The 25,210-nt window shown below is 46.1% G+C and overlaps 10 protein-coding genes across 11 annotated transcripts; 5 read left to right on the top strand and 5 right to left on the bottom strand.

Annotated features, from left to right (window-relative positions):
• Positions 1-10: 10 nt before the first annotated feature.
• LOC108154004 (suppressor of lurcher protein 1) lies at positions 11-16,548 on the bottom strand. The gene is made up of 7 exons (XM_017284098.2): positions 16,419-16,548; positions 16,188-16,356; positions 13,699-13,925; positions 13,042-13,638; positions 701-1,114; positions 439-643; positions 11-380 (listed from the first exon to the last, which is right to left on the bottom strand). The coding sequence occupies exons 1-7, from the start codon at positions 16,531-16,533 to the stop codon at positions 38-40; spliced, it is 2,070 nt and encodes a 689-aa protein (XP_017139587.2). The 5' UTR covers positions 16,534-16,548; the 3' UTR covers positions 11-37.
• Positions 1,002-3,833, top strand: LOC108154821 (DNA ligase 3). Its single transcript, XM_033389957.1, has 5 exons — positions 1,002-1,094; positions 1,160-1,507; positions 1,568-2,366; positions 2,431-3,594; positions 3,653-3,833. Exons 1-5 carry the CDS (start codon positions 1,067-1,069, stop codon positions 3,762-3,764), a joined length of 2,451 nt encoding a protein of 816 aa, XP_033245848.1. The 5' UTR covers positions 1,002-1,066; the 3' UTR covers positions 3,765-3,833.
• LOC108154822 (probable cytochrome P450 9f2) lies at positions 3,952-6,559 on the top strand. Its single transcript, XM_017285224.2, has 4 exons — positions 3,952-4,225; positions 5,036-5,558; positions 5,616-6,273; positions 6,344-6,559. The coding sequence occupies exons 1-4, from the start codon at positions 4,020-4,022 to the stop codon at positions 6,508-6,510; spliced, it is 1,554 nt and encodes a 517-aa protein (XP_017140713.1). The 5' UTR covers positions 3,952-4,019; the 3' UTR covers positions 6,511-6,559.
• Positions 7,340-9,277, top strand: LOC108154824 (fatty acyl-CoA reductase wat-like). The gene is made up of 5 exons (XM_017285225.2): positions 7,340-7,494; positions 7,553-7,665; positions 7,730-8,240; positions 8,314-9,037; positions 9,099-9,277. The coding sequence occupies exons 1-5, from the start codon at positions 7,419-7,421 to the stop codon at positions 9,184-9,186; spliced, it is 1,512 nt and encodes a 503-aa protein (XP_017140714.1). The 5' UTR covers positions 7,340-7,418; the 3' UTR covers positions 9,187-9,277.
• LOC108154825 (fatty acyl-CoA reductase wat) lies at positions 10,310-12,642 on the top strand. Its single transcript, XM_017285226.2, has 5 exons — positions 10,310-10,517; positions 10,931-11,043; positions 11,115-11,625; positions 11,688-12,384; positions 12,461-12,642. Exons 1-5 carry the CDS (start codon positions 10,445-10,447, stop codon positions 12,552-12,554), a joined length of 1,488 nt encoding a protein of 495 aa, XP_017140715.1. The 5' UTR covers positions 10,310-10,444; the 3' UTR covers positions 12,555-12,642.
• On the bottom strand, positions 14,150-15,645 carry LOC108154830 (calmodulin). The gene is made up of 4 exons (XM_017285233.2): positions 15,355-15,645; positions 15,060-15,281; positions 14,753-15,009; positions 14,150-14,691 (listed from the first exon to the last, which is right to left on the bottom strand). Exons 1-4 carry the CDS (start codon positions 15,394-15,396, stop codon positions 14,520-14,522), a joined length of 693 nt encoding a protein of 230 aa, XP_017140722.1. The 5' UTR covers positions 15,397-15,645; the 3' UTR covers positions 14,150-14,519.
• A 523-nt stretch (positions 16,549-17,071) lies between the features above and the next one.
• LOC108157249 (glutathione S-transferase D7) lies at positions 17,072-19,126 on the bottom strand. 2 transcript variants are annotated; one of them, XM_033388760.1, is made up of 5 exons: positions 19,105-19,126; positions 18,507-18,812; positions 17,729-17,941; positions 17,529-17,670; positions 17,072-17,474 (listed from the first exon to the last, which is right to left on the bottom strand). In XM_033388760.1, the coding sequence occupies exons 3-5, from the start codon at positions 17,929-17,931 to the stop codon at positions 17,151-17,153; spliced, it is 669 nt and encodes a 222-aa protein (XP_033244651.1). In that variant the 5' UTR covers positions 17,932-17,941; positions 18,507-18,812; positions 19,105-19,126; the 3' UTR covers positions 17,072-17,150. The 2 variants fall into 2 exon arrangements, with proteins under 2 accessions (XP_033244651.1, XP_033244650.1); XM_033388759.1 differs by lacking the exons at positions 18,507-18,812; positions 19,105-19,126 and having other exon boundaries at positions 17,729-17,994.
• A 385-nt stretch (positions 19,127-19,511) lies between these two features.
• Positions 19,512-20,585, top strand: LOC108157248. The gene is made up of 2 exons (XM_017289222.2): positions 19,512-19,793; positions 19,859-20,585. The coding sequence occupies exons 1-2, from the start codon at positions 19,551-19,553 to the stop codon at positions 20,474-20,476; spliced, it is 861 nt and encodes a 286-aa protein (XP_017144711.1). The 5' UTR covers positions 19,512-19,550; the 3' UTR covers positions 20,477-20,585.
• A 992-nt stretch (positions 20,586-21,577) lies between these two features.
• On the bottom strand, positions 21,578-22,534 carry LOC108157634 (glutathione S-transferase 1-1). The gene has a single exon (XM_017289775.2). It carries the CDS (start codon positions 22,268-22,270, stop codon positions 21,629-21,631), a length of 642 nt encoding a protein of 213 aa, XP_017145264.1. The 5' UTR covers positions 22,271-22,534; the 3' UTR covers positions 21,578-21,628.
• Positions 22,535-23,912: 1,378 nt separating this feature from the next.
• Positions 23,913-24,690, bottom strand: LOC108156618 (glutathione S-transferase D4-like). Its single transcript, XM_017288174.2, has one exon. It carries the CDS (start codon positions 24,632-24,634, stop codon positions 23,987-23,989), a length of 648 nt encoding a protein of 215 aa, XP_017143663.1. The 5' UTR covers positions 24,635-24,690; the 3' UTR covers positions 23,913-23,986.
• Between the last annotated feature and the right edge of the window lie 520 nt (positions 24,691-25,210).

Genomic DNA, 25,210 nt, shown 5'->3' with positions numbered 1-25,210 from the left:
TCGATAGAACTCAAGTGATCGATTTTCGTATATATTTTTAAATACTGTGTTTTATAAATGAATAATGCACCCAAAATGATATGATTGCAATAATGTCAAAATGTGTATCCCGTGAGGGTGCATGAGAGACATAACTCTGCATTGAGGCGTTGCCTCGTAGATCGGTGACGGAGTTATTCATTGGAATGGGCTCAAATGTGTAAAGAGCCCGAAATCCAATGGCTACAAACCGATCGTTCGAGTGCAGTGTGACTCGAAAGAATCGACCATCCGAACGCATTTCAAAGTCCTGCAGTTTGCCACAGTATTTACTGTACTTGCGATCGGTGCTCATGAAATTCGAGAACTCCACATAGTCGCTGGCGGTCTGATGGTCACATCTGTAAAGAAACCATATTCTTAATAGGTACAAATGGAAATAAAGCGATGTGATCCTACGCTCCGATGCCCTCCACATCGAAGTAGGTGAAATGCAGGACAACTCTTTCGTCTCTGCCGGCATAAAAGTAATAGTTGCAAACAACGTTCTCCAGATAATATCCAGGGAAATTCGGCGAATGGAAGAGGCCACTGATGCGTTCGCTGCTGTTGTAGACGAAAGTGCACTTCTCCCCCTGTTGGACGCCCGACATGATGCCAAAATCTATAAAAGTAAATAGTCCTCTAGGTTATAGAATTAAAATAATCTTTGTTAACTAACTTGAGAGAAACCTGTATTCCGCACGAAACCCGTAATACTGAACCTTGTTGGTCATTTCAGGTGGATACTTTCCGAAATACTGCATATGTATTTGCAGGCCATTCGACATCAGAGGCTTGGGCAGAAAGGCTCCACAGATAAGTTCCTGTGTCTCGTACCTGCCACCAACTTCAATCATCACGTGGAGAGCATCATTTGCCTGGCATTCGGTGGAGTTTACGTGTATGGTTGGTATATTGAAGTCATGAAACTTGATTTGAATGCGTTCTGGCGGTTGCGCCTCAAAATCGTAGCGACAGGCAATGCTTCTCGCGCCAGTGTTAGCAACGCCAAAATTCTTGCTGAAGAACAGCTGATTGGACTCGAATGTGCCGCTTTTGTTTACGCGCGAGTCGTACGTGTGCTGGCATTTTTCTGTAATTGTTTTTATATATATATATGTTATATATTATATGTTAGGTGTTGCGAAATCGAAGAGTCATATTCGGTTTTTAACTCGACTTGGTAGCAGCGTCATGGGCAGCAAGCGGACGGAGAATGAGGACAATAGATTGGACACATTTCGACGCGTTTGTGATGAAATAGCTGCGGAGTCAAGCTACCTTAAGAAGGTTGAAAAACTACAGAATTTCTTTGAAAAGGGGACCAGTGGCTCTGGCTTCGAGGGCGACACATTGCTGTGGGTGCAGTTTCTGATACCAGTAGCCAACCAACGCGTCTACAATTTGCAGAACAAGGCGCTGATAAAACTATTCTCACGCATTTTCAATGCCAACCAGCAGCAAATGCACCTTGATCTGGAGCAGGGTGAGCTATCTGCGTACTAGTATGTGGTGCAGTAATGATAATTATTAAATTTTTTTGTAGATGGAGACGTGTCTGAGACTCTACGCAAGAATTTTGCCGACTCAAGCAAACTCAAGCCGCAGAAGCAGAGTAAACTCTACTTGCATGAAGTGGAGAAGCTGCTCACACAGCTGGAGGAGCGCACCAAAGAGGATGAACAAACGGAACTGTTGCAGGAGCTGTGCAAGAAGGCAACCGATCTGGATTTACGCACCTTCATCAGACTGGTCAAACAGGATCTACGTATAAATGCACGGGCCAGACATATTCTGGATGCCTTTGGTCCTGACGCCTATCCCGCCTATCAATCTTCTCGCGACCTATCAGCCATCGTGGATCAGTTTTCTGGCAAAGGAAACAAGACCTCGACCCTAGGCCAAGTTAAGAAGACAAAGAAAGTGGGATTGAGCGGCGGTGGGATTCAAGTAATGACCCCCATATCGCCAATGCTAGCTAATGCCTGCAAGTCTGTGGAGGAGGCATTCAAAAAGAGCCCCAGCGGGCTGTACGGTGAAGTCAAATACGATGGCGAGCGTGTACAAATCCACAAGCAAGGAACCGAATTTAAGTTCTTTAGTCGTAATCTGAAGCCTGTGATGGATCACAAAATCAAAGCTTTAAAGGACCACATACCACGAGCCTTCCCAGGCGCCGGCGATATGATTCTAGACTCTGAGATAATACTGGTGGACACAGAGTCGGGTGCCATGCTACCGTTTGGCACTTTGGGTGCGCATAAAAAACAGACATTTGCCAACGCTTCGGTTTGTCTGTTTGTCTTTGATTGCATACTCTACGATGGTGAGGATCTGACACAGCTGTGAGTGAAGATCTGACTATCCCAAAACCTACAATAATAGATTTTCCTTTGTTTTTGTTTCTAGTGAATTCCATAAACGTCGCAAGATACTCGAGGAAAACATCAATCCCTTGAAATCCTATGTGCAGCTGTCAGAATCTCAATTTCTGAAGACAAAGAACGAGCTGGCAATGATGACGGCCAAGGTTTTGCATGCCAATCTGGAGGGTGTCGTATTGAAGAGTCCTAATGGCATCTACCAGCCCGGCAAGCGCAACTGGCTAAAGGTCAAAAAGGATTACCTTTTCGAAGGTAAAATGGCAGACACAGCGGATCTAGTTGTGCTGGGTGCGTGGTATGGTTCTGGGAAAAAGGGAGGTGTGCTCAGCATCTTTTTGATGGGATGCTACGATGCGCGTGATCGTCTGTGGAAAACTGTGACGAAAGTCCACTCTGGCCTGGACGATGCCACCAACGAGGAGATACATGGTTCGCTGATGAAGCTAACAGAGCGAGCTGATGCCAATAAAACCCCCAATTGGCTGCTGTGCAAAAAGTCTCTGGTGCCAGATGTCCTGGCCAAGGATCCTGCAAGCATGCCTGTGTGGGAGATCACTGGAGCTGAGTTTACCAAGTCCGAGGCACACACAGCGGCAGGCATCTCGATACGCTTTCCAAGGATAACACGTCTGCGCAGCGATAAAACAGCGAAAGAGGCCAATGATTTGGCTCATTTGGAAGACTTGTACGATGCCTCCAAGAAGAATGTTAACGTGGATCTGCTGTTAGCCAATTGCGATGAGGATGCGCTCAATGGTAAACCAAATCCAGAAAAGACGCCCCAAAAAGTAACGCCAGCCATCAATACCCGGTCAAATAGTAATAAAAAACTAAAGAGATCGCCCATTGAATCGGATGATGACGACAAAGCAGGACCTCCACCAACGCCGAGCAAACGCAAAATACCAAAGAAAGAAACTTCTCCTTCTCAAAAGGGCCTTAAAGATTATTTCAAGCCCAGCAAATCCGAAATAAAAACTGAAGTAAAGCTGGAGGAAAAAGTAACCGAGCCCATAAGCGTGGAGAGTCAGTTATTTGCGGGTCTTGTGGCTCAATTTGATTTAGACCAAGACCTGGTGAAATTTAGAGATGAATTTGTCAGACACGGAGGTTCTCTTACAACGGATACAAAAAAGGCAGACCTGGTTTTTTACGATGCAGACAAAGCTGTGGATTTGGAAAAGCTGAGGTTCCGTTTAGATTTATTTATATTTTTTATTTAATTAACAATTTAATGTTTTTCGCAGGTCTCTTTACCGCCGCAGCTGTCGTCATCTGAACGTCCGCTGGCTCCATTCATCCATTGAGAATGAGAGTCGACAACCTTATCCGCTCTATGCTGTATTGCTTAAATGCTGAGTGTTTGCTTTGTTTCATTCATTTCTACATACGATTATATTAGGTTAATAGATTAAATTATATACTATATATGTATGTTTATCAAATACGGTACACGATTTCAACAAGCGGCGACACCACTGAAAGCTCAATTTAAAAGCTTTGCTCTTGTCCAATAAAACAATTCCGATTGTTTGTGGCGTCGTAGTTATCTTCTGACCGCTTAGATCGCCAAACGCGTACACTGCTCTTCTACGCGTACTGAGATCATCAAAAATGTTATTGGAATTTGTGGCCCTGTTGGGGATTGCCTTTGCGTTGTTTTATCGCTGGGCAACGGCAAACAATGAGTTCTTCAAGGAGAAGGGTATTCCCTTTGCTAAGCCCAAGCTCTATTTTGGCAACATGGCCCAAATGTTTCTGCGCCAAAAGGCAATGTTTGATATCGTCTGCGATTTGTACAACAAAGGCGGCAGTAACAAGTGAGTGTATTTTGTTTGCATTGCAATAAATATAATAAATATCTTGTTAATTCGAATCAACGCACTTTGAACTTTGAGAGCATATACTCTTAGATACATAGATACACACGCAATTACACAGCCAATTCATGTGTAAATGAATCTACAGCTGTCAAGGTCAATCGATCGTGTGTATCTACATATGTGGGTGGGGTGGGGTGGGTGTGCTTATATATATATATATTATATATTGAAACGTTATGATAATTCTTAAACGATAATTGTGAAATCATCAAACAAACAAAAAGCTTCGGGCAGGTGGAGGGACTTTGTAAAATACATACAAGCTAGTAAATAATTAAGATAACTTTTAATCAGTTTATCAGCTGAGTTTATTTTAATGTTATCAGTATGGAACGAAACGCTTGGTTGCCATGTATTGATAGGTACAAAGTAATAACAAAGCTAATGCCCAGTTAATCGTTCATACAAGAGCTAAAATTTTGTCCTTTATGTCTGAAATTTTATAAATTAACTAAATTGTTCATAGAATCGTAGATTTAAGTATACCGAGTAGGGATACTGTTGGTCCTGACGTAAAAAAAATGCATTTTACCTATAGATAAATTGGGTCTGAACGTGGAGGTTAAGCTAAAAAAGAATCGGATAGGTTAAGACCAGACTACGACCATATAAAGGCATACAAGATATAAATTCTAATCTTATTAATTAATTCTAATCTGCAACCCGACGACTCATTTGACAAATAAGAGTAATATTATCAGTAAAATTATTAGCAGTCAATAACATTGTGTACTTTATTTTACACAGAGTTTTTGGTATCTTCGAGCAGCGCCAACCACTGATGATGATCCGCGACCCAGATCTTTTAAGACAGATAACCATTAAGGACTTCGATCATTTCATAAATCATCGCAACCTTTTCGGCACCGGTACTGACGATAATCCACATGATATGAGCAATCTTTTCGGCAGCTCGCTCTTCTCCATGCGTGATGCACGTTGGAAGGACATGCGGAGCACTCTCAGTCCCGCCTTCACGGGCTTGAAAATGCGTCAAATGTTTCAGCTTATGAATCAGGTGGCGAAGGAGGCCGTTGATTGTCTGAAGCCCGATCAGCAAGGATCCGTTCAGGAAACGGAGCTGGACATGAAGGATTACTGCACACGCTTCACCAACGACGTGATTGCCTCCACGGCCTTTGGCCTGCAGGTTAATTCGTTCAAGGAGCGCGATAACGACTTCTATTCGATGGGCAAGAAATTGACCACATTTGGTTTTCTGCAGAACATAAAGTTCATGTTATTCTTTGCACTAAAGTCGCTCCAAAAGGTTAGTAAATCAATAATATCAATGTAGATCAATGATCTAATACCCATCTCTTTGCAGTATATCAAGGTCGATCTCTTTGACAAGAAGAGCACTGAGTACTTTGTGCGCTTGGTTCTGGATGCAATGAAATACCGTCAGGAGCACAACATCATCCGTCCAGACATGATCAACATGCTAATGGAAGCCCGCGGTCTGTTCCAGACTGAGAAGACCAAGACGACAGTGATCCGTGAATGGAGCGACCGCGATATTGTGGCTCAGTGCTTTGTGTTTTTCTTCGCCGGCTTTGAGACGTCCGCGGTTCTTATGTGCTTCACGGCTCAAGAGCTGATGGAGAACGAAGATGTCCAGCAGAAGCTCTACGAGGAGGTGCAGCAGGTGGACATCGACTTGGATGGCAAAGAACTGAGTTACGAGGCCATCATGGGCATGAAGTATCTAGATCAGGTTGTCTCGGAGGTATTGCGCAAGTGGCCGGCAGCCATAGCCATAGATCGAGAGTGCAACAAGGATATTACGTATGAGTTAGATGGCCAAACGATAGAAATCAAAAAGGGTGACTATATCTGGCTGCCCACATGCGGCTTCCATCGTGACCCCAAATACTTTGAGAACCCCAACAAATTCGATCCAGAGCGTTTCAGCGAAGATAACAAGGCCAACATTCAACCCTTCACATACTATCCGTTTGGCCTCGGTCAACGCAACTGCATTGGTGGGTGGAAGCAGTGGATTAACTGAATGGAACTGAAGGTTGATGATTCCTATTTATTTTTCCATTATAGGTTCCCGCTTTGCACTCCTTGAGGCCAAGGCTGTCATTTACTATCTGTTGAAGGACTATCGCTTCGCTCCTGCCAAAAAATCCTGCATTCCCATGGAGCTAGCCAGCAACGGGTTTCAGTTGACGCCCAAATCTGGATTTTGGGTTAAGCTTGTTCCGCGCAATTAAATTCATTGTGAATGCTTTTTATACTTTATAAATATATTGTCTAAAAGTATGCAATTTGTATTGGTTGTTTTCCAGCTCTGGAGATCAGATCAGTTCTTTTCCGTGACAAAAAAGCTCTGTAAACTTGAAGCTAACAAATTTCTCAATGAAACAGCAGGACTGTTCCAACCACATTCTTAGGGCTTAATCCAGTCAGAAAAGATTCGAATAGCTAACATCTTTCAAACAAAAAAAGCGTAATACTTTTTGTAAGATTTGTAGATTTATGTAGATTTGATCTCAATGAAGGAGTTATGATTATAATCAAGTTGCTTTTATATTTTAGATAGGCATTTAATCTCTTTGGGGTTGGGCTGATATATCAAACTGTCCTCTCGAGTGGAAACTACATCCATCGTAAGCCGGAAGCTGATTAGAGGGTATTTTTGCTTATATGAAGTGATTATATCATCTTCATTCAAATGTATTTATATATGCGTATTCATATCATGAATTTCCTGAGAGCTTCCTAAACTGCAGTTTTATAAACTACACTCAGACGCATGTACATTCTTAAGTACTCAGTATTTTCACTTCTGGGTACATTGGGATCAAAAACGCGGTTTCTTATATACCGTGAACACTCCGTAAGTATAGCTCCCGATATTAAACAACTGTTTGATTAAAAGAAACAATACAATCGAATTAACAAAATAAAAGAACACAATGAACAACATTGAGCTCAATAAGTCCGAATTATGCAGTGCCCACTGTACTTCGCCTACGTACCACTGGGAATAATGAATTGCACGATACGATATATATATAAATGGAAACAGTTCCGGAGCTCTGCACATTTGATCAGGTGTATCGTTGTGGCTCTGTACTAGCACACGACTGGATTAGCTTTCTGCAAAATCACACGCAAAATGGAAACAGAAGTGCAGCGTTTTTATAGGGACAAGACGATATTCGTTACTGGCGGCACTGGATTTTTGGGCAAAGGTGCGCTGCAAAGACTGGATGGAAACAAGAGTAACCCATTGTACCTTTTGATTTTCAGTGATTATTGAAAAAATCCTACGAGCGACAGATCCAAAGAAAATATATTTCCTGGTCAGGTCTAAGAAAAGCGAGGATGTGCGCACTCGCGTTACCCAATGGCTCAGCCAGCCAGTGAGTAGCCCACTAAAAGTGACATTTGAACCGCTTGAACTAACGCCCTCCATTCCTGTTCAAGATTTTCGAGTCACTGCTGAAGATTAAGCCAACGGTCTTGCAGCTGATGACACCCATAGTGGGAGATTGCCTGGAGCCGGATCTAGGTATCAGTGAGGCGGATCGAAAGGTGCTGGCTAAAGAAGTGCAGATTGTCATTCACGGAGCAGCCACTGTCCGCTTCAATGAGGACATGCATATAGCGCTGGCCATCAACACGCGGGCCACGCGCCTCATGCTGCAGCTGGCCAAGGAAATGCACAGCTTGGAGGCCTTCGTGCAGATCTCCACAGCCTACTCCAACTGCGTGATAGACAGCATTAACGAGGAGTTCTATCCCCAGCATTTAACCTGTTCTGCCGATACGGTGCTGCGCCTGAGGGAGACTCTGAGCGCCGAGCTGTTGAACAACATGACGCCTGCCTTGCTGGGAAAGTACCCCAATACCTACACCTACACGAAGGCCCTGGCTGAGCAGGTGATCCTAGAGGAGGCGGGTGACCTACCGGTGTGCATCTTTCGGCCAGCCATTAGTAAGTGATGCATGCCACATAATCCAGTGTCCCTTCAATAGCCCCCCCACCCCCCTTCTTTTTCCAACGATAGTATATGCCAACTACAAGGAGCCTTCTTCCGGTTGGATTGACAATCCATACGGACTCGTCGCCCTAATATACGGCATTACCTACGGTGTCCTCCACATATTGCTTTGTAATATAAGAGCTCAAGCGGTTTTGGTGCCCGGCGATTACTGTGCTAACCTGGCCGTGGTCAGCGCCTGGGAAACGGCAAAGAAAGCAAAAACCAAATCGGCACTTACAGCTATTAAGCCAAATCCCACCATTTATAATTTTGCACCTTGCAGGACAAATACGATAGACTGGAATGATTTCAGAAACAAGGGCATGTTTTATGGCAAGCAGGTTCCGATCCGACAGATGATTTGGTACCCGTTTGTACATTCCACCACATCCCCTTGGCTGTTTAGGCTTTGCAGCATCTTCTACCACTATATTCCCGGCTATTTCTTCGATCTCATCCTGCGGCTGAGTGGCAAGAAACCGCGTCTGGTCAAAGCCTATCGCAAAGCCCACGCAAACGTGGAGGCACTGTTCTTCTTCAATAGGAAAACATTTTGGTTTAACAGGGATAATACTGAAGCGCTGTGGGACCACATGTCACCGGAAGATCGAAAGGGGTTCAACTTTGATATGAAATCCCTCGACTGGGACGACTATTTCAAGAACATTTGGGGAGGTATGCGACTATATATATTCAAGGAACCAGCTACGGCAGCCTCCTTGGCGGAGGGAATTCGGGTTCTATTTCGGTACGTAGTCTTCTACAAAACAATTGTCCAACTCGAAACAAACTATGTTCTGTGCTTGCAGCTACCGTGTACTACATTCGATAGGTCAAGTTCTGCTTGGCTTTGGTGCAGCATATGTGCTTTGGCTCCTGTTCACGATCTGGCAATAGTTATCCAGATTTAGATGCCACTAAAAGTGCATTCAATTGTTGTTCAAAATGTCAGGAAAGAATAAATATTATTGGCAATTTCAGCATAAAATATGATATTTTTTCATAACACAACAGCGCACTTTAAGGGTCTGATGTAAGATCTAACACTACGTTCAAAGGTAAAGTATTTGTTTGGTTAGCTTGCGAAATTCGTACACTCGGTACTCGCAAATAGCCCGGGGTATATTCTATTATTGGAGGTTCATATAACAGACGGTAGAAATTATGAATAATATAAAGAAAGAAAAAGAAAACGTTGTAATAGTATGCAGTATAATGCATTCATTGATAATTTATATTCCATTCCCTGCGTGGTCTGTCCGAATACCTTTTATGCAAATGATTGTGCAAGTTCAATGTTTATTCTAATTTGCACCTAGCAATACTAGTAGTTTGGGAAATACTTTTATATGGGCTAGTCTATGGGTGTGTGGTAAGGTATTCATAAGGCGAAAGTCACAGTTTTCTTCAGAATTACGGGAGCGGAGCACTCACACTCACTCTTCATATGCCATTCGAGTTCGAGTGCTTATTTGCTTTCTATAGAACTACCGGGTTTTGTTCGCCATCTCTCAGGCCCATTTTGAGGTGCTACAGACCCGGCAATGGGCCAAAGTAACAACGTTTTCCAATTAGGCAAATGGGCAGGTCCAGCTAATTTGGGTCTGGCATGGAGTGCGCGCATTGGGTTCAAAAGGCCGCAATGCCACTTGACACCAGCCATGAAAATCCGCACATGAGCGTATCTTTTCTCCAGAGCCAACAAGTTCTAATTTCTATAGATATGTTTAAGCCGGGTCAGGGCATAGAGGCCCCAAATGCACCAGCCCCTAACTATGGGGAAAAAGAATACTCGTATGCAGTTTTTGTTTCTGTGCCATCCTCACCAATATTGTTAAATATGAACATCTTTATGGCACATATATTTTACGAGTCGCTGTCTGTGAGTGTGTTGGAAACAACCTATAATAATATAATATAATGTATGTGCTTCGCTTTGTTTTTGGCTTTGTTGCTCTTCGATCAGCGATTCCCGATCAGCGGATCGCTATAAATACCGGGTGAAAATTCTAAACAACTCTCATTCAAGCATCAGTCGCGATCGGGATATCATCTCTCGGACCTCGGAAAACGGATACGAAAGTGCCTTTTAGTGTATATGTGTATATGTCTGTGTTTGTGCATCCCCATATAAAGAAAGGATCGTACTATCGCAATGTCGGAGATGCAAAAGTTTTATAAAGATAAGACCATGTTGCTAACAGGTGGCAGTGGATTCTTAGGAAAAGGTATTTCCCACCTTTGGATCTGTTTAAAAATAATTACTCTGTTGGATAATAGCTGAAAACAAAATATGCAATTAAAATATGAACTTTATGAACTTTTTGTGATATATTTGCCCAGGCAAATCCGTATATCCGGATACTGTTTATTGTGGAGGGCGGAAATTTTTTTTTTCCAAACACGTGAAACAAAATACTATGTTTTCATATGAAAATATCAAAGTTCGAAGATTTCACTCTGATGGATAGGCATTGTGAATAGATGACATAATATAAATTATATGACTTAACATGCATGTTTCGAGCAAGTAAACAATGAGATACCACTTAAAAAAGGCGCTCAGAACCGGCTGGAAAGGCCATCAATCGAAAGCAATCGTAAACAGATCAAATTCAAGTTTGCCTTTTGTCTTTTGTAGTGACCATTGAGAAGCTGCTCCGCATAACAGAGGTGAAGCGGATCTATGTGCTGATCAGGGCAAAGAATGGCCAGGAGATAAAGGAGCGCCTCGTTGCCTGGGAGAGCGATCCAGTGAGTAATCCTGTGTTGATCCCAGGGGCCCCTAATCCGAATAATCCGAAGCATTGGGTTCCGTTCCGAAGGTGTTCGAAATACTACTAAAAACGCAACCCAAGGCAATGCAGCGAGTGGCGCCCATACAGGGCGACTGCCAGGAGCCAGATCTGGGCCTTGGGGCTGAAGACAGGAAGCTGCTGATTGAGGAGGTGCAGCTGGTCTTGCACGGCGCTGCCACAGTACGCTTCACTGAGCCCCTGCACATAGCACTGGCCATCAATACGCGGGCCGCCCGCCTCATGCTGCAGCTGGCAAAGCAAATGCAGCGCCTCGAGGCTTTTGTCCACATCTCGACGGCCTACTCGAACTGCGTTGTGGAGAAAATCGCGGAGAAGTTCTATCCGGAGCACTTGACCTGCTCGGCCAACCAGGTCCTGGAGCTCAACGAGTGGCTGGAAGGTGAACTGATAGACAACATGGCGCCCGCCCTGATGGGCAAGTATCCCAACACCTACACATACACCAAGGCTCTGGCGGAGCAGGTGATCCAACGGGAGGCGGGGGACATTCCGTTGTGCGTCTATCGGCCTGGCGTTAGTAGGTGCTGCCAGCTCGGCAAGTGATGCCCTTTTATATCCTCCCTCTTTTTCCACCCACAGTCATTGCCAGCTATAAGGAGCCGATGCCGGGTTGGATCGACAACCTGTACGGCCCCATTGCCGTGCTCTATGGAGTTGCCTTTGGGGTCTTGCGGATCACTCGTCTCAATGTGAAGGCTCAGGCTGGAATTGTGCCAGTCGACTATGCTGCCTCCATGGCGTTGGCCACTGTCTGGCAGACGGCGATAGACGCCAAGCCGCCAGGGGATCCGGTCATTTACAACTTTACACCCAGCGAAGAGAACCTGATCACCTGGGGCGGCTTCCGGGATAGGGCCCAGAATCTGGTGCACAATTATCCACTGACCAAGATGATGTGGTGTCCGTTTCTGCACTGCACCACCACCCCGTGGCTGTTTCGGCTGGTGGCCTACTTCTATCATCTGGTGCCTGGGTATGCCATCGATGTGGTGCTCCGACTACGTGGCCAGAAGCCTCGCATGATCAAGCTCTACGATAAGATACACAAGAACATCAATGTCCTTGCTCCGTTTGTGGACACCACGTGGAAGTTCGACACGTCAAACACTCAGCGTCTGTGGAAGCGAATGTCGTCTTTGGATCAGAATCTATTCGACTTCAATATGCGGGGTCTAAACTGGGACGATTACTTTATGCAGGCATTGTACGGCATTCGGATCTACTTGGGCAAGGAACAGCCCACCTCCATAGTGCGAGGCAAGAAGATTCTCTTTCGGTGCGTTCAATTTTCTAATCCAAAAATCCCATAAATTCCCAAGAGTCCCACAATACTATATCTCTCGCTTTCACAGCTTCCTAGTTTTGCACCGGATTTTGCAGTTGACTCTGTGCAGCGGCGCTGCGGCTCTCTTGTGGTCTCTACTGAAGGTCGTATCTAGCTTCTAGGCGAGGACAACCCCACCCACTCACATATGCACGCACAAATAGTAGGTTAATTGTTCTTAGAGTTAAATAAATGTTTTGGCCAAAATGCTTTAAGTACGAGACTCACTGGCGGGCATTGGAGCACAGGAGGCCATCGATTGGCGTATCGAACCGAGCAGCACCAGAAGGAGCTGCAAAAATAGCGACAGAAGCACCATTTGAACGCGACGAGAGCTCGATGCAGACTGACAGACTCCAGGAACCAGGAGCCAGGCGGCCATCCACTCAGGAGGCCATGTCGATTGGCCACATCCGCTTCCGTTCGAGGATGCCGCCCGAGACAGACGGAAGCTGTCGAACGGCGTCGTGGAGTAGCAGATAAGTTTTGCCGCCATTTGCCAACGATTAGCATAATTCGATTGGCTATGCCAGAGGGGGTTCGAGGGTGTGCGCCCCCCCTCCCCAAGCAAGGCTCTAATTTAGGCTAATATATGAGGCGCCAACTCACCAAATGAAAGTCCGGGCTTCGACAGCTCTGCATCCGCCTGAAGACTGTTCACCCTGGCCGCCGACGACGACGATTGCTGATGCTGCAACTTCTCCTGCTGCTTAGCTGCCACACTGGCTGCCTCCAGAATGGGTGCTGCGGGGGGTGGCAGAGCCAACGGCAGCCCCCCCTGTCCGTTGGTCACAAACTTGTACTTGCCGCGAAATCCCTTGGCCGTGCGGTTTGAGCTGGCATTAAACTCGAGCAGCATATCGGGTCCGCTGCTCACGAGTCGACGCGTGGGGCAGGGCGTGCAGAGGACATCCAGTACGGCGTTCATGTGGGCGGACTCGGCATCGAAGATGGTCAGGGCATCCAGTTGACAGCCGCCGCTGAGCACCGGCGGCAGTTGCAGCTCCTCGAAAACGATCTCCACACGGGTATCGGGCCTCCCGATGAACTTGTAGGCGCACTTGATGTGTGCCGGATAGTGGGCGGGAAAGCGGGGCGAGTGAAAGTAGCCCTGCCCCAAGCTGCCCACCTCATCCGCCAGGCTGGCGAAGAAGTAAAAGTCACAGTAGCTGTGCGGCACCAGGCGGCCCTCCGTCTTGAAGTTTTCTGGCCAAAAAGAGATGCGGAAAATGATCCACAGATCGGTCAAGAACTGGCGGAACTCACCTCGTTTCAGAAACCTATAGCTGGCCGTTAGGTTCAGGCTCCAGTTGTCCAACTTTGTCGGCGGATGCTGGAACCGCAGACGCAGTCCCAGCAGTCGGCCCGCGCTATAAATAGGCGTGGTGGAACTGCGATTCTTGCTGTGTTGGCAGAAAGTGTCCGCCGGCAGTGTTGAGTTCTCGATGACGGGCTCGCGCAGATACGGAAAGACCTCAACGCTGTCCAAGCACCTGTCACGAAATTGCATTCAAAAAATACAGAAAAAAAGATTGAGGAATTTGTTGCCGCTTGCCGCTTGCCGCCTGCATTGGCCTGGCCTGGCCCAAGGCAGATGCGTAACGATGTCTAAAATTTATTGGCCGATACTTTTGGGGCTGGCTCGTTGGTCAGCTAGCCTATAAATATCCCCTCGCAAGCGGCCCAATGCCCATTAAGAAAATAATTCCCATCGCTCTTTTGGTTCTTCACGATTTATTTTGATGCAAAGTCGAACAAAAGTTGGCGGTAAGAGTTATTCGATTGCGATATTGAGACAGCTGCCGTTCGAGCAGAGATTCGAGTAGTTTCCAATTTCTTTGGAGGTTCCAAATTGATTGGGTGAAGGCAGTCCCTCCTACATACATAGCTACAACAAATTGGGGACTATTGGCTATTGGGAAAGGTTTTGATTTCCATAATCTGTAGGGACAAGTTAAGGGGGTAAACGATAAGTCCTGTGTTCTCGAAAAACCATTCAGATTGTTGGAAACAAAAACTCCTAAAATGTACATATGTTCGGGGCACTGGCATGCTCCCCTTCTGATTGTTTCGATGTCCTTTCAATGTTAATTCCCTTTCCGTTTGCGCATTCCGCCGAGCATGCGGCAAAAGGCTGGATAATCGATCATCGGCGGCTCCTCCAGAGACTTGGGCTTGGCCATGGGCGCATGGCTGAGTGCCTCCTTAGCCTCGTTGAGGCTCATTTTGTCGCCATAGTTGGTCAGTTCCTCGTAGATTCTAGAGATGGCGGAAGGGTATGGAATGCTTAATTTGTTGTGGAATCACTCGCCGCACACACTTGCGTTCTTCGATCAGGCCCGTGCCATGGTCATCCCATTTGCTCCATGCCTCTAGCAGCACCTCCTCGGGGTCCAGTTCCTGTGTGCGTCGGGACATCAGACGGACAAAGGCCTCGTAGTCGAGCGGTTCCTTGGCCTCCAGCATCATCTGCTCCAGGACTTGCTCGTTGGGATCATTGCCCAGGGCGGTATAGGTGAAGCGCAGATCATCCTTCGATATCAGGCCATCGCAGTCCGTGTCGAAGAGCGCGAAAACCTTTGGCGACAATCCAATCAGTCAGTATTCAGTACCCGCTGCAGACTTACTTCCTTCAGCTCCGCCAGCTTCGAAATGTCCAGCTCGTGGGGCGCCACATCATCGTCGGCGCTCATCTCCTCCGGCAGTGTGTAGTGGCCACTACTTTCGGGCAGCTTCAGCGAGGGATTGAATATCTCATTGATCACGGCCATGGCCTCCGAGTCGGCCAAATGGGGCGGCGGTTGGGGAGTCTGTGACGCCTTCCGGGCAGAGCTGGCGCGGCGTCGACGCTGCAGTCGGAAATGAAGGGGTATTTACTGCCATTGCGATACCCATTGATCAGGGTTGATCGTATTCACTCACTCGGTCCAGATCCTCCAAGGAAACTGTTGGGTCCATAGACATTTTGAGCCTCCGATTTTATAGTATTTCACAAATAAAATTTCAATTCTTAAATTTCACTAGCTTTTTGCCCGCGAATTAACTCAATTAACTTTCATTTGTTAAATCCGTTTAAAGGAAACCTGAAGACCGCCGAAACGTACGTTCTTTGAATGAGATTCCTTGGCGACTCTTGCGATTCACCCGCGATTCACTGCACTTTAAAAATTGCTCATACGTACGGCGCTGCGCTCGGTCCAAGCTCCACTGAGATCTGCGTGGCCAGTGCTCTCCAATTTTATTGACAAATCGATTCCGAAATTTGTGTACGTTATTTTTATGGCGCAATTCTACCACGGGTACGGGATGGGAGGATGGGTTTGTGTGCATAGGATTTTGCATAAATTGACACAAATTTGCGGGCGGAGACCATTTCCCTCGATTTATATAAATAACCAGGCGTGCCGGTGGCCACGGCGGCTCCACCGGACCGGACCGCCCACATGGCCTTCACGAGGTATTTTAATTACATTGCCGTTGCGCTTCCCGTTGCAGCAGCACAGCCTCTCGAGGCGTTTGCGCCCTACCCCCCGCTCCGCTTTTGCCACCGATAGGTGGACGGACGGACAGGATAGGCCAGGCCAGGCCAGCTTTATCTATCGATGGGGCATATTTGTCGATTTTTGATGGCTGTCACAGACAGCTGCCCATCGCAGATCCGATCAGCAACCGGCGTCCGCATCCCCAGCCACCCCCCGGTGGATGATCTCCGCGGTCTGTGGTCGCCAAATGAGGTCGGAAGCACTGCTACTCACCCGGCGCGCAGCTGCAACTGCTCAAGCTGAAAGGAAACCAGCTCATCATCCATGCCACCAATAAAGACCATCAGGCAGTTGTTCTTGGCGCCCAGCGCCTGGCTGGCATTGATGCTTAGCCGGCCCCAATGGCTGGAGTTCCGCTCATTGGAATGCAGGCAGGAGCAGTCTGCAAAGGATTAACTGCGTGAGTGTGGCCTGTGGCTTGAGGTGTCCTTCTTGCACACCTACCCAGCCACAGTTGCGACTGTTTGCTGTTGCTGCCGGCCACTTGCTGCTGCTGGCCATGGCCGCTCCGAATCGCAGTCAGAGCTAATCCCAGAGCTAATAACCAAGCGGACACCATATTCAGCGGCGGTCAAATTGAAACTGTGAAGCCAGCATTCGTTGGCCTTCCGTTCTACCAGGCTGCCGGTGCTGCTGAGGATGCTCGGCTGTCGCTGTGGGGTTTAAAAATAGCCAACTGTGCTCCTTCTCCTTGCCGTGCCATTAAATTTCATTTGAGGTTTTTATGCTGCCTTTGTCTGCAGGTCTCGGTTCTCGGGTGTCGCCATCAAAGTCCGTTGATAAGTTTCTGATGCTGGTCCCCACTCAAACACACACGTCCCTACATTTGCCTGCGGCCATGTCGAGCACCGATGGTCCTTTCCACATTGTTTTGGTCAAGGTATTTTTAAAATGTGTGTCGTCATTTTTTTGTTTTGTGGGTAGCTACTAGCTACTGCAGCCACCGTGGGACTGCTGTCCAAATTGTAGCTGGAAATTCAACTAAAATTTGACAAACTCAATTAAAGTTATGGCCGATATAAAAGGCATTAATTTGTTGGGGCGGAAATGGGGATGAAAGTTTTCCGTTACTGTTTAAACTATTTCCTTACTTGATGTAAAACCATTCTGAACAGTGCATAGAGCATAACTTTTATTGAATACAACAACTACGAGTACATCATTAATATAGTACGATTAGGCTCCTCCCTGATTGATCTTGGCCTTGAACATGTCGCCCATTAAGACTGCCTTGCTGCCATTCAGCTCCTCGTAGTCGTAGGGCGCCATGTGATCCTTGCAGCGTTCGAGCCATTGCCTGATGTGCTTATAGGGCCTAAGTTCAAAGTCGAAGGCCTCCAGCTGGGAAATGGTCACGAGCAGCGTCAGATCGGCAATGGTGAAGTGTTCGGCGGCGGCGAATTGTCGACCCTCTAGAATGGTGTTGAGCCAGCCCACAGCCTCTGATAGCTTCGCCCGTTTCCCCTCATCCAACGGTGCTCCAATGAACATTGTGGGGAACTATAAAAAGCGAATATTACTCCTCGACAGGATGATATATGTATGTATACTCACATAGTAGTCCGTGAGGCGCATGTAGAGGGTGCCCAGATCAAACTGGAGCCGTTGATCGACCAGGGCACGGACACGAATGTCCGTGGGATAGAGTTCATCGCTTTTACCGTATGCTGCGACCAGGTACGAAAGAATGGCACGACTGCAAGGCCAATACGTTATTGTAATTGGAAGGTACAAGGCTATAAGTATAAACTCACCTTTCCCACAGGACCAGGCCCTCATCGTTCATGGTTGGTATACAGTGTTGGGGATTCAATGCCACAAAGTCCGGCTTCAGCTGCTCCCCCTCCAGTATGTTGACGATCTTCAGCTCAAAGTCCAGGCCAAGCATTTTGGCCAACAAGAGAATGCTGCGGCAGGGCGGACTGGGTGGCAGGTAGTAAAGCACGGGTGGTGACATTTTTCCACCGCTGAGCAGTAAACAATAAACGAATTCGGTTACAATACGCTTCGTGTCGCTCATTGGTCATTGGCCAAAGCTGAAATGCCAACACGCTACCCATTGTCCACTTGAACAGGCCCGAAACTGGGGCTGGACAACGGCAAAAAATCAATGCATCGATTTTGTACATGTATTTTTTATTAAAGTTAACTGAGGAATGTCTTGAGGCATGCCAAACTAATTTAAAATCATTAAAAATGATCGAACACTTTGGCTGCTATGCGGACTGATCTTACGAGTTTCACAGCAGCGATCTTTCGAGTGCACTTCTCTCAAAGTAAGTTCTAGAAATGACCGCTGTGGCGGCGCCACTTAAACCACTGAGAGGAATGTAAAACTATCAAAAATGCAAAATAAAAGACAAATCTGTTCCGGAAATAACGGTAAAGAGGGTATGCCAGCATTCGTAGCTCCGTCGAGGGCAAACTTCGCGTCTTTTAATTGCACTCACTTATTTATTCATTATGGAACATGCACCGAAGTTGTGTGCCGTTGGACAGGTGGGGAGTATCTCCCGGTCTCGGTCTACTCACACAATCTTGTGCACTAGCTTGTGCTGCACCGCGGCTACCGTGTCGATGTCTATGCAGTTCCCCAGTGTGCCAGTGTGCCGTCGAGTGTCGTGTGGCGAAGTGCGTAGCTCTACTGCCTGTGCCCCACAGCTTTGCCAGCGGCGCCTCGTTGGTTTCTGGCTCTGGTTCTGGTTCTGGACCTGTACTGGCTGCAGCTGATGCTGCTAATGTCCGTGTTGGAAGCTAGTGTTTGCAATCTCGCGCTCTATCTCGGCTGTCGCCAACTTGCCGACGTCTCTGTCCGTTGATGTATCCGCCGTCTGCCGCCTTTAATTTACAGAAAATGTTGTCTTTGAGAGGCTTTTGTTTTCGTTTAGTTTTCATAGCGAACGTTGCCAGGGACGACCACCCCCACTCTCGTCCTGGCCCTCTCCTTATGTGTGTTCACCTGTCCGCTGTGTCCGTGAGCGGTGGGCGTGAGCGGGGGGGGCGTGCTGGTGCCGAAACTCGGTCAAAATATTCCTGTTCGTGTCTAAAATTATACGACTACATAATTTTTCCCAAGCTATGTTTCGTTTATTTTTTATTGATTGCTAACAAAGTTTCCAATTCAATGCACCTTATAGCGGGTCTCGGCCTGGGAGGTGGGGAGCCACTCGAATGGACAGTGTTTGATTGGCACCACTTGAAATTTTAGGGTTTTACAACCAAGATACATACTCAGTCACGTCCTCATCGCGTGCTGGTTTCTTGTGAGGGCCGTTGAAGGACATGGTCGGTAATTATGGCCAGCACTGTAAGGATTACCCCCGGACCCGAATATTTCTGAATCTCAGGGCCGCTGGATCATCTACCTGTATTGAGCCGACAGGTAAATGAAACAATGGCTCATTTGGGAGGATTCTGGAAAAGGGACATTAGGCTGGAATTAAATTCCCGGAAAATGTGACATAAATTGCAAAATAATGTAAGAAAAAAGGCCTCAGATGGTCTGAACGAAAGCGAGCCTATAAAGAGCCCAGCCAGGACACGCAGCAGGATCAGTCGATAGCCGAAGACCAAGTGATGAAAATGTTACGCATACAATGCCCAAACCATTCGGTGTTGCTCCTGCTGCTGATGATTCGAGGAGCACTCTGTGTGCCAGCACTGGACGCGACACCCCCGGCAGCCACACCAAATACCATCGACGAGAGTGACAAGCTGCCCGAGGGGAGGCCCTTACAGGGGGAGATTCCTCTTCACAACAGCAACATCAACAGCAATGAGACAAGCCCACAGGTGGCAGAGTCTTCTGAACCATCGCCGGTAAGTTCTCTAAGCCCTTGAGTTTGACTCGGACTAAATTATGATCCTCCCCATTTTGCTTGCAGCCCGACAATGAGGCCAGTGCCAGCTCAATCGATCCCACAACCATCTATGCAGGCGGACTCATCACACCGGAGGCATTCCAGCAGTATCTGAGCCAGTACGGAGCCGCTGCGTATGCTCCCTTTGGAGGCAGCTACCCAGCTCCGATATCCGCAGGAGCGCCTGGCCTCTATCCCTATCCGGGTCCCATTGTGGTGCAGACCGGCTATGAGGGTTTCCTGGTGCCCGCAAATGCCGCTGGCCAAGCAGACACCACCGCTGTGCTGGCACCTGCCCCAGAGTCATCCTCTTCGAACAATCCTCTGATAGCCTTTGCCTCCAAGCTGCTGCCGACCATCCTGATGTCCACGCTGTTCCGCATCGCCGCTGTGGTGCTCTCCGCCGTCGGAATTATACTCTTCGGAAGCGCCATCACCAATGCTCTGTGCCGGATGACGCCCATCTGTGATATACCCTCCAAGGCAGTGGATATCCTGCGCACGGGCGGAGCCCAGGATGTGGGTCGCATGCTGGCCGATGAGATGACTCCGGAGCGGGTGCGACGTGCCACAGAATTCGTGCGGAATGCCATCCGCAAGTATCGGCAACTGCAGCAGCTTGTGGAGCCCGAGTCCAGCTAGGTGGAATGCAACGTAAGTGCTGGAAGGGCTGGAGGGTTTTAGATTTATTGTTCGCTCGTTAATTAAATGAAATGAAAAATGTACTTTTAATGTGGTCATCAAAAAACAATTTAGCTTTTAATTGTCACTGGGGGCGATCATTCCATCATTTGCCTTCCCCCTGACCTGGGCTCCAGCGAAAACTTATCACGCAGCCCTCTCACAGCTTTTATGGCACAGTGAGCAATGTAAAGTATGTGAACCGCTGGAATATGTAACTGCTATACGAGTGTGTGTGTGTGTGTGTGTTCAATGCCACAAGGTGCACGTTTGTTACTTAACTAAACTTGCGAATGTTCTAATCGTCGAACAGTCGGTCAATGGCCCAGCCCCAGCACGGTCCGGTGACTGTAGAGACGGGGAGATTTATGGGAGGGGATAATCATCGCGTGCATTCAACTTTATGGCGATTGCAATGTGGAAAAATCGTGCCCGGCAACTGGAATTCCCATAGCTACTAACAAGTGTACAATCTCACTTTTCTGATCAATGTCAATTAGATGGATTGCGCTTAGAGTGGTAAATAATGGTGGAACCCCATCTGGAGAGCTTAGAAAGTAATGAGAATTTCGCTAAAGACACTTCTAACAGTGTGATATCACAAAAGTCTGGATCTAAAATTTGGATCTCTTATAGTCTCTGAGACCTAGGAGTGTAACGTCTAGAAGGAAACGTTTCCGACCCCATAAAGTATATATATTCTTGATCACAATCAATAGCCGAGTCGATTGAGCCTGTGTATCCGTCTGACCGTCTTGTTTGACGCCTAGTTCTTAAAGAGCTAGAGCAACAAAATTTTGTGTCCAGGCTCCTGTGATATCACACTGAAATTTTCGGTGTGCACTCTTTGTTGGGGAACCATACTGATTGCAGCCAGAGTTTTTTAGAGAACGTTTAGAGAGTTCAGAAGGTTCAGTAACGGCATTTTGGAAAAATAAATGCCAATATCAAAATATTACGCTCTTGAAAGGTCAAATATCCCAACCTATCCCAACCCATTACATATGTAATTACATATATATAATTGTATTACAAAAGCGGAAATAATTATAACGAGTATAACAGAGTATATATAAGTATATTTGACAGTATGATCATTTCTGCACATCACTCTTACTGGCGATTGGACTGCATGAACTTTTTGAGCAGCACTACACCCTCCCAGTTTTGCTCCCAGCCAGGGGTCACCTCCTTGGCATTCTCGTACCACTTGGCCACATTCGGATATTGGCTGATGTCATAGTCAACCACCTCGAATGTCGACACAGAGGACAGAATGGCGATGTCGGCGACAGTCAGGCTAGCTCCAGCAACAAAATCATCCTCCTCCAGGAAGGTGTTCAACAGCCCAAATGCCTTATCCACTTTCAGCATTGCCTCTGGATTTGCTGGCGTCTTGTCACGTATCTGCGGAAAGATAGCCTGATAGAAGCTTTCGAACATGCTGCCCATGTCGAAGTAGAGGCGTTGGTTGATCACAGCCCGCTTCTGGGGATCTGCGGGATAGAGGGAGTCGTCGTCCTTGCCGTACTTCTCCACCAGGTAAATCATGATGGCACGCGACTCCCAAATTATGAATCCATTGTCCACGAGGGTGGGAATTGTGTGCTGGGGGTTCAGCTGTACAAACTCCGGCTTCAGCTGCTCCCCCTCCAGCACATTCACAAACTTCAGGTTAAGGTCAACTCCCAGCGCCTTGGCCGTCATCATGACGGAACGACAAGGAGCCGAGCCCGGGTGGTAGTAGAAGTCCATGATGAAGAATGTGCCGCTTGTCTGACCTCCAGAAACTGTTCTGCTACTGAACGTTTAAAATCAAACGACAAGCTTTTATAGCCAAGGCACGAGGCACCCAAATTCATATCGATCGGCATACTCGCACTTGCCACATTTTATACGTTGGGATGATAACATTTGATTGCAATTAAGTATTTGCTTTGGTATGGACATTAAGTGGCTAATGGATAGATAATTTATACCTGCCTCATTGTAGTTTACAAGTACTAGCTCTGGCATTTGTTTTTAAATAATTTAATTTTTATTTAATATTAACAGAACTAGGTCCCAGGGACTTCGGGTCTAGCGTTCGGCTATCGCGACGTCATCATGAGCCAAACGCAGACAAAAATATGAGATTGGGGGCTCTTTTCGTTTTCTTTGCGATTTCTGTCTTCTGTTGTGCCTCCAGCTTATTTGAATGTACTGTATGTATGTACTGTATCTTTGTATGTACATATATGTATACCATAGCTTTTTCCCTTTGCTGTCTGGTCACTTACGAAACAGAAAAAGACCACGCACCCACGGTCTCTCACTGAGCAGAACACTTTTTCTCTCTTCGGTTGTGTTTTCGGTTGAGCCGACACACGATCGTGTCTCTACGATCAGTTGATGAGCAGAACCAAAAAAGTGTCTGAGTGAAGTTTTTTTTTGTGTTTATGTTTATTTATTCATGTTTTCCGCATCTATTGGGTTATTGTATTGTGATATTTATATTTTTATATATCGCAAATTTTCTGGAAACTGAACAGATATGATCAAGAAGAGATGTGATGATAATGAAGGTTAAATTTAAGGGCCAATAGTGAGGAAAGTGAACCTAGCAGATCTCATACATACGCTAAAGACACTTTTTTCGTTGGCTCGCGACAAAATGCTGAGTGAAAAACTGTAACAAAAGAGAAGTGCAAAAATCGGTCTCTGCTTGAGCGAGTTGAGCAAAAACAGATTTGATCGAGTCTTTTCTGTCTCTTATCTCAACGTGTTCGTAAATGAGAGGTTTTTTTCAAACACACCGAAACCGTTATGTATTTGTTTTTTTTTTACCCCTAAATGTTTTCAAAGTTAAGGCGTCTTTTGACCTCAGTGTGCATTCTATTGATCCAAGGATTCCTTATGCTATCTTTGCCACCATTTATATGGTATGCGATTAACAAAAGAGGATTCCCATTCCAGAAGGGCGGTTATAATGATTGTGCATAATTATAGGTCCTCGGCTAATGACCAGGTATGAACGTAGTACATTCTCGTACCCTCTCCAAGTATAATTACGAGTACATTTAAAGTATACAAAAATAATAGTAAGCAGAAGGAGAGAATGAGGAATATTATTTCACAACCTGACGTCAGAATTATAGAAACCGATAGGAACGTATGGAGAGCATGAGTAATCAAAATTAGTACTGGCTTCATATCATATCGTACCGTTGGCTTCATATCGATTAGTGTCCAAAAATAGTTTAAATTATGTTAAACATTCAATACAAACTAGTGGCCTGGAAGCAACCCCATTTTGCTCGAGTCACTGGTAAATATTTGTTGAGAGACATGGACTTTATATCTTATTAAACCTAATCAAGAATGTTAAGATGTCAAAAAATATACTTAAAATATTTCGTTTCACATTTTCTAATTTTTTTAATTTATTTAATACAAAAAAATAATCTAAGAGCATCAGAAAAGTTTATCGTTTTACTTGAATTCCGGTTTCTTTTCATTAAAGATGTGTTTGCTTGAGTATAAGCCCTCCACGGTTTCCTCCCAGCCCGGAGTCACCTTCTTCGCGTTTGCGTACCACCTGGCCACATTCGGATACTTCTTTAGATCGAAGTCCACCAGTTCGATCGTGGAGATGGTAGCCAGAATGGAAATGTCCGCAATGGTTAGCTGGCTTCCAGCCACATATTCCTGACCCTCCAGGAAGGTGTTGAGCAGCGTAAAAGCATTTTCTACTTTCGCCCAAGCTGCAGCGTCGCCGTAATTGCCAGTTCGGAAAATGGGGTAGTAGTAGCTGGCAAAGGCGTCGTACATGGTGTTCATATCGAAATAGAGTCGCTGGTTGATCAAAGCCTGCTTTTGAGGATCCTTGGGGTAGAGGGAGTCATCCTTGCCGTACTGCTCAACCAGATAAATGAGGATGGCACGCGACTCCCAAAGGACGAAGCCGTTGTCAACGAGTGTGGGTATAGTGTGCTGAGGGTTTATTTTCAAGAACTCCGGCGTCAGGTTCTCTCCCAATTTGATGTTCAGAAGCTTTTTGTTCAAGGACACACCCACAGCCTTGGCTGTCATGAGAACGGCCCGACTGGGTCCGGGACTAGGCAAGTAGTAGAGGTCCATGTTGATGCTCGCGAATAAACTACCTTGTTTGCTACTGACTGAAAGTGAACTAAAGTGAAAACCGCCGCAGCCCTCAGTTATATAGCGAAACCCATCTGAAATTATCTACGTTTTTTGTTTTGACTTTTAGCAAAATATGATGGTCATTGTTTGAAATCACAATTGCGATTTTTATTCATTATCAAATACATTTCGTACATATACACATTTTTGAATTCATTTCGCAATATAAATTTTGATGTGACATTCATTCATATTACCAGTTGAATATTAGAACAATCGTACTTCAGATTAGTAATAAGCTGGCAAACTTTTCCAGGGTTGTATAGTACGGAATGAGCTACGTACATATGTCATATCTGGTATTGATTGCAATAAAATTTATATCTGTATGGGGTTTGTAAAGTCATCAAATATCATATATATGTACCAAAAAGTGACAAATTTATCTATATTAATTTGTTTGAGATTGCTGTGGAAATTTGTTGGTCATTGATGTATAAACATGGTACATTTGCGGCCATTAGCTACCAAAATGTATAAGTGAACAATGTTGTTGTTATCGGATTGGTTTAT

Source organism: Drosophila miranda, chromosome 2 (genome assembly GCF_003369915.1).
Source record: "Drosophila miranda strain MSH22 chromosome 2, D.miranda_PacBio2.1, whole genome shotgun sequence".
In the NCBI taxonomy this organism is placed as follows: domain Eukaryota; kingdom Metazoa; phylum Arthropoda; class Insecta; order Diptera; family Drosophilidae; genus Drosophila; species Drosophila miranda.
Note: the sequence above shows the minus strand (reverse complement) of the source record. Positions and strands in the feature narration are given on the sequence as shown.

Coding starts and splice junctions, on each gene's coding strand:
- LOC108154825 (XM_017285226.2), top strand. CDS start 10,445: ATGTCGGAGATGCAAAAGTTTTATAAAGATAAGACCATGTTGCTAACA. Junction 11,626..11,687: donor CGTCTATCGGCCTGGCGTTA/GTAGGTGCTGCC, acceptor TTCCACCCACAG/TCATTGCCAGCTATAAGGAG. Junction 12,385..12,460: donor GGCAAGAAGATTCTCTTTCG/GTGCGTTCAATT, acceptor TCGCTTTCACAG/CTTCCTAGTTTTGCACCGGA.
- LOC108154830 (XM_017285233.2), bottom strand. CDS start 15,396: ATGTCTATGGACCCAACAGTTTCCTTGGAGGATCTGGACCGA. Junction 15,282..15,354: donor CCTTGGAGGATCTGGACCGA/GTGAGTGAATAC, acceptor TTCCGACTGCAG/CGTCGACGCCGCGCCAGCTC. Junction 14,692..14,752: donor GGCCTGATCGAAGAACGCAA/GTGTGTGCGGCG, acceptor CGCCATCTCTAG/AATCTACGAGGAACTGACCA.
- LOC108156618 (XM_017288174.2), bottom strand. CDS start 24,634: ATGGACCTCTACTACTTGCCTAGTCCCGGACCCAGTCGGGCCGTTCTC.
- LOC108157248 (XM_017289222.2), top strand. CDS start 19,551: ATGAAAATGTTACGCATACAATGCCCAAACCATTCGGTGTTGCTCCTG. Junction 19,794..19,858: donor AGTCTTCTGAACCATCGCCG/GTAAGTTCTCTA, acceptor TTTTGCTTGCAG/CCCGACAATGAGGCCAGTGC.
- LOC108157249 (XM_033388759.1), bottom strand. CDS start 17,994: ATGAGCGACACGAAGCGTATTGTAACCGAATTCGTTTATTGTTTACTG. Junction 17,671..17,728: donor GGCCTGGTCCTGTGGGAAAG/GTGAGTTTATAC, acceptor TTGGCCTTGCAG/TCGTGCCATTCTTTCGTACC. Junction 17,475..17,528: donor TGCGCCTCACGGACTACTAT/GTGAGTATACAT, acceptor CGCTTTTTATAG/TTCCCCACAATGTTCATTGG.
- LOC108157634 (XM_017289775.2), bottom strand. CDS start 22,270: ATGGACTTCTACTACCACCCGGGCTCGGCTCCTTGTCGTTCCGTCATG.
- LOC108154822 (XM_017285224.2), top strand. CDS start 4,020: ATGTTATTGGAATTTGTGGCCCTGTTGGGGATTGCCTTTGCGTTGTTT. Junction 5,559..5,615: donor CACTAAAGTCGCTCCAAAAG/GTTAGTAAATCA, acceptor ATCTCTTTGCAG/TATATCAAGGTCGATCTCTT. Junction 6,274..6,343: donor CGGTCAACGCAACTGCATTG/GTGGGTGGAAGC, acceptor TTTCCATTATAG/GTTCCCGCTTTGCACTCCTT.
- LOC108154821 (XM_033389957.1), top strand. CDS start 1,067: ATGTGCCGCTTTTGTTTACGCGCGAGTC. Junction 1,095..1,159: donor CTTTTGTTTACGCGCGAGTC/GTACGTGTGCTG, acceptor ATTATATGTTAG/GTGTTGCGAAATCGAAGAGT. Junction 3,595..3,652: donor GTGGATTTGGAAAAGCTGAG/GTTCCGTTTAGA, acceptor TGTTTTTCGCAG/GTCTCTTTACCGCCGCAGCT.
- LOC108154824 (XM_017285225.2), top strand. CDS start 7,419: ATGGAAACAGAAGTGCAGCGTTTTTATAGGGACAAGACGATATTCGTT. Junction 7,666..7,729: donor CCCAATGGCTCAGCCAGCCA/GTGAGTAGCCCA, acceptor TTCCTGTTCAAG/ATTTTCGAGTCACTGCTGAA. Junction 9,038..9,098: donor GGAATTCGGGTTCTATTTCG/GTACGTAGTCTT, acceptor CTGTGCTTGCAG/CTACCGTGTACTACATTCGA.
- LOC108154004 (XM_017284098.2), bottom strand. CDS start 16,533: ATGGTGTCCGCTTGGTTATTAGCTCTGGGATTAGCTCTGACTGCGATT. Junction 13,926..16,187: donor CAGTTGCAGCTGCGCGCCGG/GTGAGTAGCAGT, acceptor ATTTCGTGACAG/GTGCTTGGACAGCGTTGAGG. Junction 644..700: donor GGAATACAGGTTTCTCTCAA/GTTAGTTAACAA, acceptor TTACTTTTATAG/ATTTTGGCATCATGTCGGGC.